This window comes from Emydura macquarii, unplaced genomic scaffold (genome assembly GCF_026122565.2).
Source record: "Emydura macquarii macquarii isolate MOO-44397 ecotype Brisbane River unplaced genomic scaffold, CSIRO-AGI_Emac_v2 contig_3220, whole genome shotgun sequence".
In the NCBI taxonomy this organism is placed as follows: Eukaryota; Metazoa; Chordata; order Testudines; family Chelidae; genus Emydura; species Emydura macquarii.
Genome location: NW_027133357.1, coordinates 8,576,407 through 8,589,860, shown reverse-complemented (window position 1 = coordinate 8,589,860; position 13,454 = coordinate 8,576,407). Strand labels below are relative to the sequence as shown.

The following is a 13,454-nucleotide window of genomic DNA, read 5'->3' as shown; positions in this document are numbered from 1 at the left end:
GACGAACCCTCCGAGGCATTCACTTGGGACCAGGCACTGCACAAAAAGGGACTAGCCCCAGAGGGAACAAGAGAGACGCACACAGACTCTGGTCACCAAACTTAAGGTAAAAAGAACTCGTGATTCTCGCCACCTTTCCGCCACAGCCGCCACCTCGCCAACCCCTCACGTGCCAGTGACTTGCCAACTGGTGCTCGCTGGCTTGTTTGCATGCTGCATCAAATTAGCCGTGAATCTGGCATTTATAATGGGCGTGCAATCAGAACTGCCTGCTTCAGTAGCTCCCTCCAGCTCACAGGAGAGGAGGCCGCTGTCAGAGCTCTCTCTGTAGCCCCAGGCCTTCTGGAGTAGTCACTGTCTTCTGCCGAGCATGTGGGCAGCAGGTACCACCCAGATCTGCGCTGCACCCAGATCTCAGGCAAAGCAGCAGAGAGTCCAAGACATCATTCTTGATTTTCCCCTGCCTCGCACAATCAACTACATCCAGTTCTTCCAGGACATCTTAGGGCTTTTCCAGCTCTACTAAGATCTTCCAAGGGGAAGCTGGGATTGTTCTCTCGGAAGAGGGCTGTGACATGGGGGGGAAGGTGAGGGAATGAGAGCCAGTGCAGGGAGCTGCACAGATAGAGATTCAGCCCCCTCAGCAGGAAGGCGCTGTTAGGCCAATGCGGTAGGGAAGACCGGGATTATTTAAAAACCCTGACGAAGGGCTTGGGAAGAGACCCGGAGAGTCCAGCTGCTGTTTCACCAGCCTCACACTGGTGCAAGTCTTGCCCAAGGCCAGACAGAAAAGTCTGTGGCATGTGTCGGAGTTGAGCCCCGATCTCAAGCCACAGTCCAGCGTCTTCGCCACAAAGCCATCTCTGCCCTGCTTCGCCATAGAGCCCTCGTCTCCCGGGGGCTGTCAACCCACCCCCTTTAACCAGTGTTATGGTGAGGTGTACTTAAATGAAATCTGAAAATAATGCCCCCCCCAATTCCACCTTAAAAAGCTCAGAGCCCTGCACTTTCCGCCTTAAGGGTGCCCCAGCCAGGTTCCTGCCAACTCCTGAGATGCACCAGGCAGGGGAGGTCAGCCGAACTGCAGGGACTTGGCCCCATCTCCCCTGCACACATGGGCCAGCCTGGAAACCCTCCCAGCCCTTCTGGCTGGAGACCGACTTCCCTCTCTCACGGGAGGGGGTTTCCCCCTCCTCCAGCCGTTGAGCCCCAGGTGCTTCCCCTGGGGAGATGAGCAGAACAAAATCCTCCCCTTCTACCCAGCTGCAGCCAGCAGCAGGAAATGGGGAAGGGGGGCCGGGAGGGAGGGAGCAGCCCTGGCACAGGCAGGGGCAGGAGGTGCAGAGAGGGGAGGGCAAGGCGCGGGAGTGCCTCGAACTCCCATCCCAGGCTGGCTGGCACCGCAGGGTCCTATGGGAGAGGGAAGCACGTGGAGGCAGGATCCAGGGAGAGGAAAGCCGGGCAGATGAAGTCATCCCGGGTGCCCCTGCGAGCTGGCCTGGGAACGAACCCCACCCAAAAACTCTGGACCGGATGGAAAATAATGGGATGGTTTGACTCAGGCAGTGTCATGGCCCAGGGACTGGGAGGGGGGGGGGGGGGTTGAGGACATGCCCCCCCACCTCCTGCCCAGCACGTGGGGGAAGGGAGGAATGCCAGGCACACACAGCCAGACAGCAAGGACAGACGCAGCCCTATGGCACACTCAGCTCTGTGCCACAGGGAGCGGGTGAGCCCCACGGCCCCACTTGAACACTGGCTCTGTACCGGAAGGACAGAACGCATCCCACAGCTCGGTCCTGCAGCTGTTCCCGCCCCCCACAGCCTGGCCCGCCCGACTTGGCTTTGCCACAGAGAGAGAGCAGACCCACGACTCGGCCTCCTTCCCCCACCCCCAACACGCACAGACTCAGCTCTGCTACAGGCCTGCTGGGCTCCCCCCCAGACCCAGCTGCATGCCACAGGAAGAGTGACCCCCTACCCCAAAGTCCTCACTTCACATGTTTCCATACAACTGTTCCCCTCAACTTCTCGCCCAAACATGGACTGTGGGTCAGCTTTCTCCCCAGTTACACCCCTGCCCATGGGATCTGCTCTCCCACTACCCTCAAACAACCCCTCCTTTGGGCTACAGCAGCTGACTGCCATGGACTGTGCCGGGGCCAGCTTCCAGGCTGCAGACTTTGCCACAATCACCTTCACTGCTTAACCCCTGGCCTGGCGGGCACTTGCTGCTCACACATAGACTCCAGCCGCCTGTCTCTGCACCAGCCTGTGCCTCCTCACAAACCACCCCCCCCCCCCCTTTGCTCTGCCCTGTTCCTTCTCCCCCGACCACTTTCAATATTCTTTTCTTCACCGTCACCCTCTAATTTCATTCTGCTAGGCCTTCTCCGGCCAGCTGTCAGGCAGCACTTTCTCACCCTTTCCCTTTCAAAATGGGGCAATTTCACCACAGTCCTGGGGGCAAGCAGAGCCTCCCAGAGTGACTGGAGAAAGCCCCTAAATGAGTTAGGCACACAACTCCCACTGATTTTCAATCTGTCTTTTGCCATGTATGTACAGCACCGAGCACAATGTGGCCCTGATCTCAGCTGGCACTACTCTAGGCCTCTAGGCACTAATAGAAACAATTATATATATTAAAAACGTGAAAGACTCTTATAGGCTGTTCCAATCCCCTGGACTTTTGGAAGTAAAGGACAGGAAGGGTTAACGGGGGAAAGCTACAGGGAGGGAGAGAAGAGATTCCAAAATAACCGGCCTACCACTCTACCCATCAAGTCAGCTGTGCCCATCACCTCACTGTCAGGGAGGATGGCGAGCGAGCCGGCTGTGGATAGGTGTGGGTGTGACTGGTGAGTGGGGAAACGGCTCTGAGGCCTGAGGAGCTCAGAGACTTCTGCCAGCATCGGTTGTGAAGACATGGGACCCCTGACTGACGAAGCCTGTGGAGTAGGTGCAGCTCTACTGGCAAAGGTGCGCTTTCATTGGGGCAGCTTGTTTTGTGCCCGGGGGCAGGGCGCAGTTACCAGACCGATACAAAGCGAGGAGTGCTTTGCTGGCATATTATACTGGCGTGCCTATCCCAGTACAGGGCTCCCAGTGTAGACCTGGCCCACGAAAGGAGAAAAAGCTCATTGGATCAGGGAAGGGGGACCTGAACAACACTTTCTCTCCCCCAGGATGCAGCATCCCATTTCCACTCTTTTCCGGACCGGATGTGGCTCTCCCTCTTCAAGTTCACACACACGGGGGGACACAGAGAAAGCAGGTCAGGTGCCTGGCCCTGCTCTTTACCTCTGCCGGTGCTCTCCTGGCGCTGCAGTCCTTGGGCACTGGAAAGTCTCTCTCATTGCTTGCCTCTGCTATTCCCTGTGCACCGCTGGGTTACTTCACTTGGTATTGCCAGCGAGAGGCCTGGCCTCTTCTCGGGAAGCTGGGGCAAGGAGGCAGGCTGGTCAAACCCGCCTTGTGCCCAGGGATCCCCAGTTATGGGCTGGACTCTCCATGCTAGCTCTACTGGCCTGAGGAGGGAGGGAGCGAGCAAGGGAGAGGGAAAGGTGACTCTGGTGCTGTTACTGCCAGCGAGGGAGCCAAGAATGTATTTGCTGACACTCGCAAACCCCAGGGGAGCCGGGAGAGCGCAAGAGACTCTCATCAAAGTGACTCACAGAACAAGCCTTCGCTTAGGACAACTGCTCCACGTACAGCTCCCCTTCCCACCCCACCTTCCCCCTCCCGCTACCCTCTGCCACCACAAACCAGTCCTGCTCCAAACTCCCAGAGCAGAGGGTTAATTCCACAGCAGTTCACCAGCTGAGGAACAGAGGGGCGGCAGCCTACTACATGCCTATCTGAGATAACACCCAAAGGGACAGAGGACTGAAACAGCTGGGAGCACAGGGGCACACCCATTGCCGGAGGGGGACAGTCCTTATCGCCTGATGGCAGGGACCTCCTTACCCATCTCTCCTCCCTGCACCAATCCTCCATCCCCTCCACGTCCCCTGACAGTCACCAGGTGGTTGGCTCCAGGCCCACCACAAGCGAGCGAGAGCTGGCCAGCGCCCTGCTTGGCTGAAACCCAGAGAGACTAGTTTGCAGAGATGACTTAGCAGGAGGCGCGGGTCACAAGCCTGGATGGGAAGGGCTCCCGCGTGGCACAGACACAGCCAAACTACTCCCCACAGCACAGAACAAAATGATTCCCCCTCTAGTGTCCCTTGTGGTAGAGAAGACACAGCTGTAACGGCTGCAGAGGGAATCCTTCACGGCGGCTGCTGGGCATAGACAGACCCTCTGGTTCTCTCTGGTTCTCTCACTCCCACGCTAACATAGAGTCCCCACCAGGGCCTCTCTAAATATCGATCTGGCCTAAGCAGTCCTGGACGGGGCTGCCGAAGGCCCTACAGCAGTACTCTGGGATACACAGAGCTAGCAGCGAGCTCTTGGGAAGGGGATCATTCTGAGCCAGGAGGTTCAAATGTGATGATCCCAGTAGAAACCAGCGTAGGGTGTGTGCGAAGAACCCATCAACACTCAGCTGCCTTCCTACGATGGGGGTCATAAAGTGGAGACAGGAGCTGGACTCTCTAGTGCCGGATAAAGCACCCGAGTGTTAAGCTGGGCAATTTAGACATCCTAGGAGAGTCTCACTGTCTAACACCCTCTTGCTGAAAACCACGGTTCGACGTTCAGGGAGACTGGACTTCGCTGTACATGTCGTGCTATGTGAATACGGCCTTTGCAGCTAACAACTGGTGGGCAAAATTTAGCACACAGGGATGTGCTCCCTGCCCCAAAACACCTTCTGTTGCAATGCAGGGAACAGCAGGAGATTGATGGCAGGAGTGAGAGACGCTGGACATGCACATTCCCTGGCAACCCGTGCTGTCTAGCTGGAATTCAGCAGTTCGAGACGTTGCCCACAGAGGGCTCCTATATTTTATATGTCAAGGCAGAAGGTCTCAGAGGACAACTTGTATCGGCAAAATGAATCATGAGAGGAAATTACAGAATCTAAGAGGAAGTTTTCATGTTAATCCCGGGCTTCCACACAGGTCTGCTGCTACTCCTCAATCCTGACCTGCAAATCTCTGTGCTATCCGGTCCTGAGACCTGCCCTCCCACCCACAACGCCGCCCTTGCTGATGCATCTCAATCCTGATCTGCTGCTCCCCCTCGGGCTGGGCCAGGCCAGATTCTGTTTGGATCAGAAGGATCCAAGAGCCGCCTCTCAGTAATTATGACCTTCCGATTCCAGCAAAAGTCAGAAGCACAGAGGCTGCCTGCCACAAAAGATGACAAACGACTGGCGGAATAAAGAGTCAGAGAAGATTTGGTCCAGAGACGGCCAGCACGTCTAACCGCTGCCGAACTTGGTCTCCTCCCTGCGTCCTGCTGATACAAAAGACGGGCCCAAGCTGTGGAGGCGTCTGACCTCCCCCAGAAGGCTCAAGGGTGGGTTGGCTTGGGACCAAAGCTTTGGCCCAGCCCATGACAGAAACAGGGGCCAGCTGCAGAGCGTGGAACTGAACTTCACCAATGCACAAAGGGTCCTGGGAGGCTGGTTCAGTGAGGACACTGATGTAAGTACAGCGATCCTCCCACTTCATGTTGAGGACCTTCTGGAGAAAGTGCGGGTGCTGGTGTTCTGGGTTTTTCAGGTGTTTGCTGTAGGTCACCCGAGTCTCGCAGCCGTAGAGGAGAGTTGGGATTACCACCGCTTTATAAACGACCAGTCAAGTGTGGTGGTGCAACACCCAGCAGGACAGTCTGTGCTGAATCTCTGTGCTCTCCCATTATTATTTGTATTACAGTAGTGCCTAAGAACCCAGCCATGAGCCAGGACCCTATGGTGCTAGGTGCTGTACAAACACAGAACAAAGAGAGAGTCTCTGCCCCAAAGAACTTACACTTTCAGAGACAACAGATGGATACCGATCCCCAGCCATGCTGGAGGGCCCATTAGGAATCCCTCTCAAATGACATTCAGGAGCCAACACGACACACCTCAGCTCAGGCTGGATTTTCACAGATTCTGAGCACCTGTAGCTCCCATCAACTTCAGCTGGCACGATGGGTGCTCAACACTGCCTGAATAACTGGTGACTCAGGCTGGGATCTCAGCACCTCAAATACTCAGGTTCCCCCAAATCAGCGGCTACTCTTGAAAATGCTGGCCTCACTAAGTTGTCAGCGAAGGGAATCTATTCCCTTCCCCCAGTGTATATTTCTCTGTGCAGAGAGTATTACCATCTACTAAATATATCACGCTGGGCTATTTATTCTGGTCCTGCAGGCTCCCTGACCCACTGGTTGTTTCCCTAACCAGTCACCGCGGTGACATTATCTGGATAAATCAAGCTGCGCACAGGCTCTCTCTCGTGGAACGCACGGAGGAGCTTTACTGGAAGGTGATTCCTGGATGCAGAGCAAAAGCCCCAGGCCTGAGGGGAATGGCACTGTTGCAGCCCGCCAAGCTGCTGGCTTTGGTTTCTGACCCAGCCTCTCGCATCAGGACCATTGATCACATAAAAATCTTGTGTTACGGGCAACAAACGACGACGACATTTATCTCCACTTGTCCAGATTCAAAAGTGAGACTCAACAACAACAACAACAAAAAGGGACGTGTGGGAGGAACACAACAAAAGCAGGGAGCGTGGAAAGATTGTGGGATGCAGGACTCCAGCCTTCAGCGTTTGCTGTAACCTTGGCGCCGGGCGATGGGAGTAACTGATGGAAATAAACCAAAGTGAGAGCAACACCGGGGCTGCGTGGGATGGAGGGAAATGCAGGTCTGGAAACAAGGGACAGTGAACAGGCAAAAAGACTGGGAGAATTAGCACAGCTGCCTTTCAACTCTCTTCCCTGCAAACAGCCATCAGAGCACGGTGCAGCATCTGGGGTGTAGCCCCCCCATGCATGTGCACTCACCGCTTGGCAAGGGAAACACATTCCTGTGTGATCTGGATTTAACATTTCCAAATAGGATACACCCCCCCCCCTTTCTCTAATTACATCTCTGTGTTGTCTTCTCTTCTCCCCCCCCCACACCTTCCCGTTCTCAGTCACAGCTGTGAAATATGCTAACCCAGCACTTACACCACAGAACGAAAGAGCTAATAATAACCAACAAGTTTTCAAAGCAGAGAAAAAAAAAAACAACCCCCGACTGGATTTCGGAGTCTCGCCCTTGCTAATACAGCTGCCATCCGCGCCCATCCCCTCTGCTTACTGTATGCAATGGCCATGCCTAACCAGACAGCCCAGCCTGTGCTCCTTTTGCAACAGCGCCACTCCTAGGAATCCTTGTCCAACACACTTCATTGGTATTCCAAAGGCACTTTCCTTGTCTCTTCCTCCCCTTTCTCTGCTAGGGCCAGCAGCTCCCCAGCCTCTTGCAAGCCAATCTGGGGTCCCCGAAAGAACGTTTGGGGCTAGGGAAAAACAAAACACATCACTGCACTGAACCATTATGGCAGTGCCACGCCCCAGCGCTCTAGGAAACGTAAGCCTAGCCCGCGAGGCTGATCAGGATCAGCTGCAGCCCCCCGGCATTACTTTCTAACACTGCAAGGACCGCATTTCTAGGAGGAGATGTTCTGGGGGGCGCAGGCAGAGATCCGGTTAGCACGGCCGCCAGGGGAAAGCACCCTTAGCTGGTTTTACTTGTAGACCTTACGAGGCCATCGCTCTGAGAACGGTGAGTGGGTGTGTCCAAACCAGACGCATTCCCCTGTAAGTGTCTGCCTCTGGGGAACAGTTGGTTACATGCACAGAAAGTTGTTCAGGACATTAATGTGCCAGCTTTGCAAAGACATGTGAAAAGCCCAGCTAAAGTCATGGCCGCCTGTCCGGTAGCTGGTCTTGGCTGCTGAGTTGCTATCCTACCTCTAAACTCTCCTTCAGCACCAGCCCGCGCTGCCCGAGCGTTATCCCACTGTTAACACCATCAATTATTTAATGGCAGAAACGCCGGAGCAAAGCTCACAGGCATCAGCCCAGCTGCAGAAAGGAATCCCGCAGCTTTCAACGCTTCCTGAACTATTCAACCCTTCGCCCATTGCCTCAGTTTGGAGTCTGCGTCCCACTCTGGGGGCTCGGCAAAGAGAGAAGGGAGCCGGGGGCTGCAGAGAGAATGTGAACGGATGGTCTTGTGGTTAAGGCTGGCACTCTGGAGATCTGGGCTCTACTCCCAAATAAGTCACTTGATCTCTGTGTGCCTCAGTCCCCTTCATCTGCAAAATGGGGATGCCGCTACTTCTCTGGGCTGTTTTGTCTAGTTAGACTGTAAGCTCTTTGGGGCAGAGACTCTCTCTCACTTGGGGTACGGACAGCGCCTGACACAATGGGGCCCCGATCTTGGATTAGGCCACTAGGTACTTACCGTAACGCTCACAATCCGATGGCCGCTCTCAGCTATTGAGCCACGCAGCAGCGTGGAGAGCACAGACTGAAAATTCTAAGCCATCCCTGGTCACCAGCCACAGGCCAGATCAGGAGCCATTCCCGTCTGAGCCGCCAAAGCACAGAGGAACTTGGGAGAAACTGCTTCTGTTTCAGTCCCTCTCTGCTAAACTACCTGGGTCGGGCTGGCCCCTTACCTTCTACTGGCGATGTCTTCAGCCTCTTGCAGATGTTCTGCACGCCCCCGTAGGTGTCATTTATCCTTGTGACGGCCTCGGCGCTCCGAAGCTCCATGAGGGTCCGCAGGTCGACCAGGGAACAGCCGAAGTCCCCTTCATGGCCGCCCTCGGTGACCGAGTTCCCAGGGTGGTGGTCGGCGGCGTTGTTTGTCATGTTGCCAAAACCGTGGGAGTCGAAACAGACGCACGCAGAAAAACGCTGGCTCCTACTTGTTCGCCTCCCTCCCCTGAAAGTCCCGCAGGGCACACAGACAGTCCTTGGCAGCTCCCAGCAGCAGTCTTAGCTCCACGGCCCCGTAGAGGACTGGTTGGCAGGGCCTCCGCAGAGAGAGGAGAATCGGAGCTGAGGTGCCAGAGGTGAGGAAGGGGAAGTGGGTGCTTCCTTCTACAGCTTCCCAGGTGAAGCCGGCGTGACTAGCGGAGCCCAACTTCTCCAGATAAAGGTGTAAACAGGATGTGCATGTTACCGTGGAAGCGACCTTAGCAACGACGAGTGTGTATCTCCTGGAGAAGGAGGAGGGTTCCCTGGATACCAGCGGCAATGAGAGCTGCAAGACAGGGATTTAAAACAAAAATATCGTCATTAGCCAGAGGGCTGAAACACGCATGCCATGGAAGGGGGACCGAGAGCCACGTTGGTAGGGATGAACCTGTGCAAGAAATATTGGGAGGAAGCAAGGTCTAGGAATGGGCACTTGAGCCGGGAACCCCCAGGTTTTAATCCCACCTCTACCCCATCTCAAGGCAGGACCTTAAAGGGACATACTCAGCTCAGATTTGACTTGACATCTAGATTTGGTAAGCACAAGCTGCTTCGTAGTAATAACACTTAGCACCAGTACAGTCCTTTTCAAGCCGGACTGTTAGCTGGCAGAAATGGGTCTAGTATTGTTATTTGTATTACCGTAAGGCATAGGAGCCCCTGTCATGGCCCCAGACCCCACTGCGCTAGGTGCTGTGCAAATACAGAACAAAAAGACAGTCTCTGCCCCCACAGGCTTAAAAATCTAAGCTCTGCTGACCTCACCAAAACTATGCTGATAAACGCTAGCTGTGGATCTGGTCCTTCACAAAAATGCATCAGCATCACTGGCCTAACTTTACAGGAGGGAAAAATGAGGGCCCCAGGATAAATGACTTGCCTGTCGAGCCTGTGGCAGGAAGAGAACCCAGGTGCTCTTTGCTCTATCCACAGCTGTCTGGCCCAAACCAGAGAGGAAGAGAAATATTTCCATTAATTTGTTTTAAAAACAAAGACTTCCAGTGGAAAACAGCTGTCTCTTACACACCCCTCTGCAGTGCTGGGGACGCCCTGAGAATCTGGATGTGAAACTGACTACACACAAAATGTGAAAACCACTCCACTGATTCCTCTTCTGTCTCAAACTGAGACAAAGCTAAAGAAGTAAACAGACATAAATGCGAACAAATAAACTGGGGCTTAAAAGCCCTTTCAGTTTTGAGTGATCTGAGTGGGTTGTCAGTAACATGGATGAAAAAACCAAACAAACCAAACATATTTAAATACAGACAGATTTTTAAACTGACTACACCCCTTTGGCTTCTTTGCCTCAGTTTCTCCATCTGTCCAATGATGACAAGCTCTATTACTATTACCTAGAACAGGGCAATGTGGAGAGGAGAGGAGAGAAGCACCATGACTTTTATTCAGCAATGAAGTCCCACGTGCAGATGACAGCTGAGTAAGAGTCCGCTCCAGCTGTATCCTGCATGGAAGGGAGAGAGAGAGAGCCTGGAATATTAAAACAAGGGAGGATTCAAAAATCCATTCCAGATGGGCAGAGAAATCTACTTCACTTTCTTCTTCTCCTCCTCCTTCCCTGTGAATGAACAGGCGGAGGGAGTCCTCCTGCTCTGGTGTTGGTCAGCTAAACACTGCTCACTCGCGAGAGCTGCAGGGAAATGCTGGGATGGAACATCATGCCCCAGGTGGATTCCAGACATTTTGGGACCACACGCTTTCCCTGCCATCCCAAGAGTGGAAGCAGCTGGCAAGGAGGGTCAAGGGATTGAACACTTGAGGAGGATGTGTGTCCTCCGGATTACTAGAGAGGGTTTTCTTCACCAAATGCACAAGACCACCTTTGCCTTCTTTAGTCCTTTGACTCATGACTTCAGTCTGCTCAATTTCACTGATCCTGAAAATGCATGCACAGAGTGGGCATATTCCAACTGGGTGTATTGCAACAATACGGCAATTTGGGATTTCTTTGCAGTTGTAGCTTTACTGAAGAGGGAATGGGGAGACCAGGAAGCTCACAGCAGCCTAGCTACCATAGTCCTTTGACGCACCCTGTTTCTGAGACTGTAAACTCTGAGTGGCAAGCAAAGAGTCTCTTCCTATGCATTTGTATGGGGCCTTTGGGCACGAATGCAACATAAATATTATATAAACAACAATCTACCTAAAGGAGGGTGGTCACCAGTAGCAAAATTATGTAGAGGGGCAAATTAGGAAGGCCGGTCTAGGGCAGGGTGCGTGGCAAAGACCTGTTCACTGCGGGAATTGTTCATCCTATCCCCTTCCCTTCACCCTGAATGCAACATGGAAAGTGCCCCAACTCTCTCTGTAAGCAACAGAACAGCAGAGATCACATGGAATCTAACTCCTGAGGCAAAGATGCACATGTTCTGAGCTGCGTTCTCAGAAAAAGCACCCCGCAAGGCCCGGGAAGGGGATTTTGTCATGACTCTACCACTCCCACAGCATAATTCAGCTACTTGCAGGGAAGGCAGGGAACAGACTGGAATGTGGAGATAGGGGTAAGGAGACAGGAGAAGACCCCATGCTGGTGGCTAGAGATATGGAGTCAGCATGCAATAGGGCAGAAGGGAGATGGATATGGAGAGAAACCTTCTCCTCACTCAGGGCAGAGATGACATGCCTCGGACAGAGATATTGGCTGTGCGCCCCCCAAACTTAAGTCTCCGAAGGGGATTTTAAGAGAGCTGTTATAGATGTCAGGTGTCACGGGAGCAGAGGTGTCTTCAGGAGATTCCTTGTGAAAACAGGCTCACCCCTGGTCATCCTCAGAAACACAGCATCATGTTAGTGCACGAGAACCAGGAACGGAGACGGAAAGGGAAACCAGCCAGCTAAGTGAGTGTCATGACCCAGGCTGAGCCAAACACCCAGAGCAGACCCAAGCAGCACACGGGGAAGGTGGGGAGCTGCAACTACTGTTTTCTGGGAGACACCTGCTCCTTTCACTGTTACCACGTCTCCTCCCATCTGCTTGTTTTGTCCTCCTGTTGAATCTTTTTATAAACCAACGTTCCAATCCCACAAGCTGTTCCAGGCGGGTGGATCTCAGCACCGATGGGGGTCCAGCCAAGCAGAACGACTTGCAGAATCTAGGCCCTTGACTGTAAGTTCTCTGAGGCAGGGACTGTCTTTGGAATCCCAGATCAACAGGGCTCCGATCCCTGACGGGGGACTCTAGGTGCAACTGTGAATCAGGGATCACAACCCCCCTGGGCTGGGCACTAGACAGACACTGATGATAGAGCTCCTTCTCCTAAAGAAGGAATTTATTTTTTTTAAAATAGGACATGATTAATTTTCAGGGTCCCTTTACAAAAAAGTAGACCCACATCAGGGATAGAGGCTGCCTCCTCCTAGCCGTATAACAAGAGACCCCCCTGAGGAAGCCCTGCAGTAGGTCGCAGTAGGGAGCAACTCTAGCTCGTGGCGTGGCGCTATAGAGGAAAGTGCATCTGTCTACCCAGGTAGCTGCTTTGCCCTCCCCAACCAACACAAGCATCCAGGAGCCCCTCTAGTGGAGTTGCTACTCATCTATCATTAAGGGAGTTACAGCTCCCTGCGGGAGCAGGTAAGAGATGGCAGATCAATTAAACAGTCCCCTGCTGATTAATAGTGTGTTGGGATAGGGGGGGATTATTTTTTCTATTTTTTCCCTTTCATAGCAAGTAACTTCTGAAAAGAGCTATGATGTTAAGAGAAAGGCAGCTAATTAATCCTGGAATGGCGGAGTCCATAATTACCCCTGGAGGAGCCTGCAGGGCACCCGTCATTATCTTCCCAGATTCTCTTCCTCTTCAGACCAGGCGCGCCAGGGATTCTTCTCAGCAGGTTAAAAGGGGGGGAGGGAAGGAAACAGACTCCCAGGAAAGCATCTGCTCACTCAGACGGCTCTCTAGTCTCTGCATCGCTGCCCAGCTGAGTGGAAGCGTGGTCCTACGGGGTAAGGCGCCGGACTGGGAGTCAGGAGACCTGGCTCTGCCACTGACCTGCTGGGTGACCTTGGGCAAGTCCTGTTTCCCCCAGCTATGCCTTGTCAGCTCTGTCTATTTAGATTGCAAGCCCTCCGGGGCAGGCGCTGGGTGTATGTGCCATGCCTCCAACGTTGAGCTCAGTTGGGACTCTAGCTGGTAATGACTGACCTGGAGGCATGGCCAGGAAATACCCCCCCACGCCCACCGTGCATCCTGGAGAAGCTGGGATGGATCGAAAGCAGCTTTCAGTCCCCTTTGAGGACCGTTGCATCCTAATCTAGGAGTCCTAGTGTAGGCTCATCCTGGGGGCTTGTCAGAGACACTCTGGGTCGGGGTGATGGCACAGGCCTCAGGAATTTCCCTCTCACTCCTTCTGGCCCCCCCATGGCCAGGGAGAGAAGGGGGAAAGCCTGAGTGAAGCTCCAACAGCCTGCGCTGCCTGTAAGGAGCTTCTAATGACTCCGGCATTATTCAGCAGACTGTCCCTAACTCTCTCCCAATTAGTTTCCGGAGCCTCTAGGCACCAAGGGAGAAGCTGTTCTT

At 53.8% G+C, this 13,454-nt stretch overlaps 1 protein-coding gene across 3 annotated transcripts in view; it reads right to left on the bottom strand.

Annotated features, from left to right (window-relative positions):
• Positions 1 to 9,020, bottom strand: part of ATP2B4 (ATPase plasma membrane Ca2+ transporting 4) — a 54,894-nt gene extending 45,874 nt beyond the window's left edge. For all 3 annotated transcript variants that reach the window (XM_067531813.1, XM_067531812.1, XM_067531811.1), the window contains exon 1: positions 8,613 to 9,020. In XM_067531813.1, coding sequence (XP_067387914.1) covers positions 8,613 to 8,808 — 196 coding nt within the window. In that variant the 5' untranslated portion in view covers positions 8,809 to 9,020. The remainder of the gene's footprint in view (positions 1 to 8,612) is intronic.
• Between the last annotated feature and the right edge of the window lie 4,434 nt (positions 9,021 to 13,454).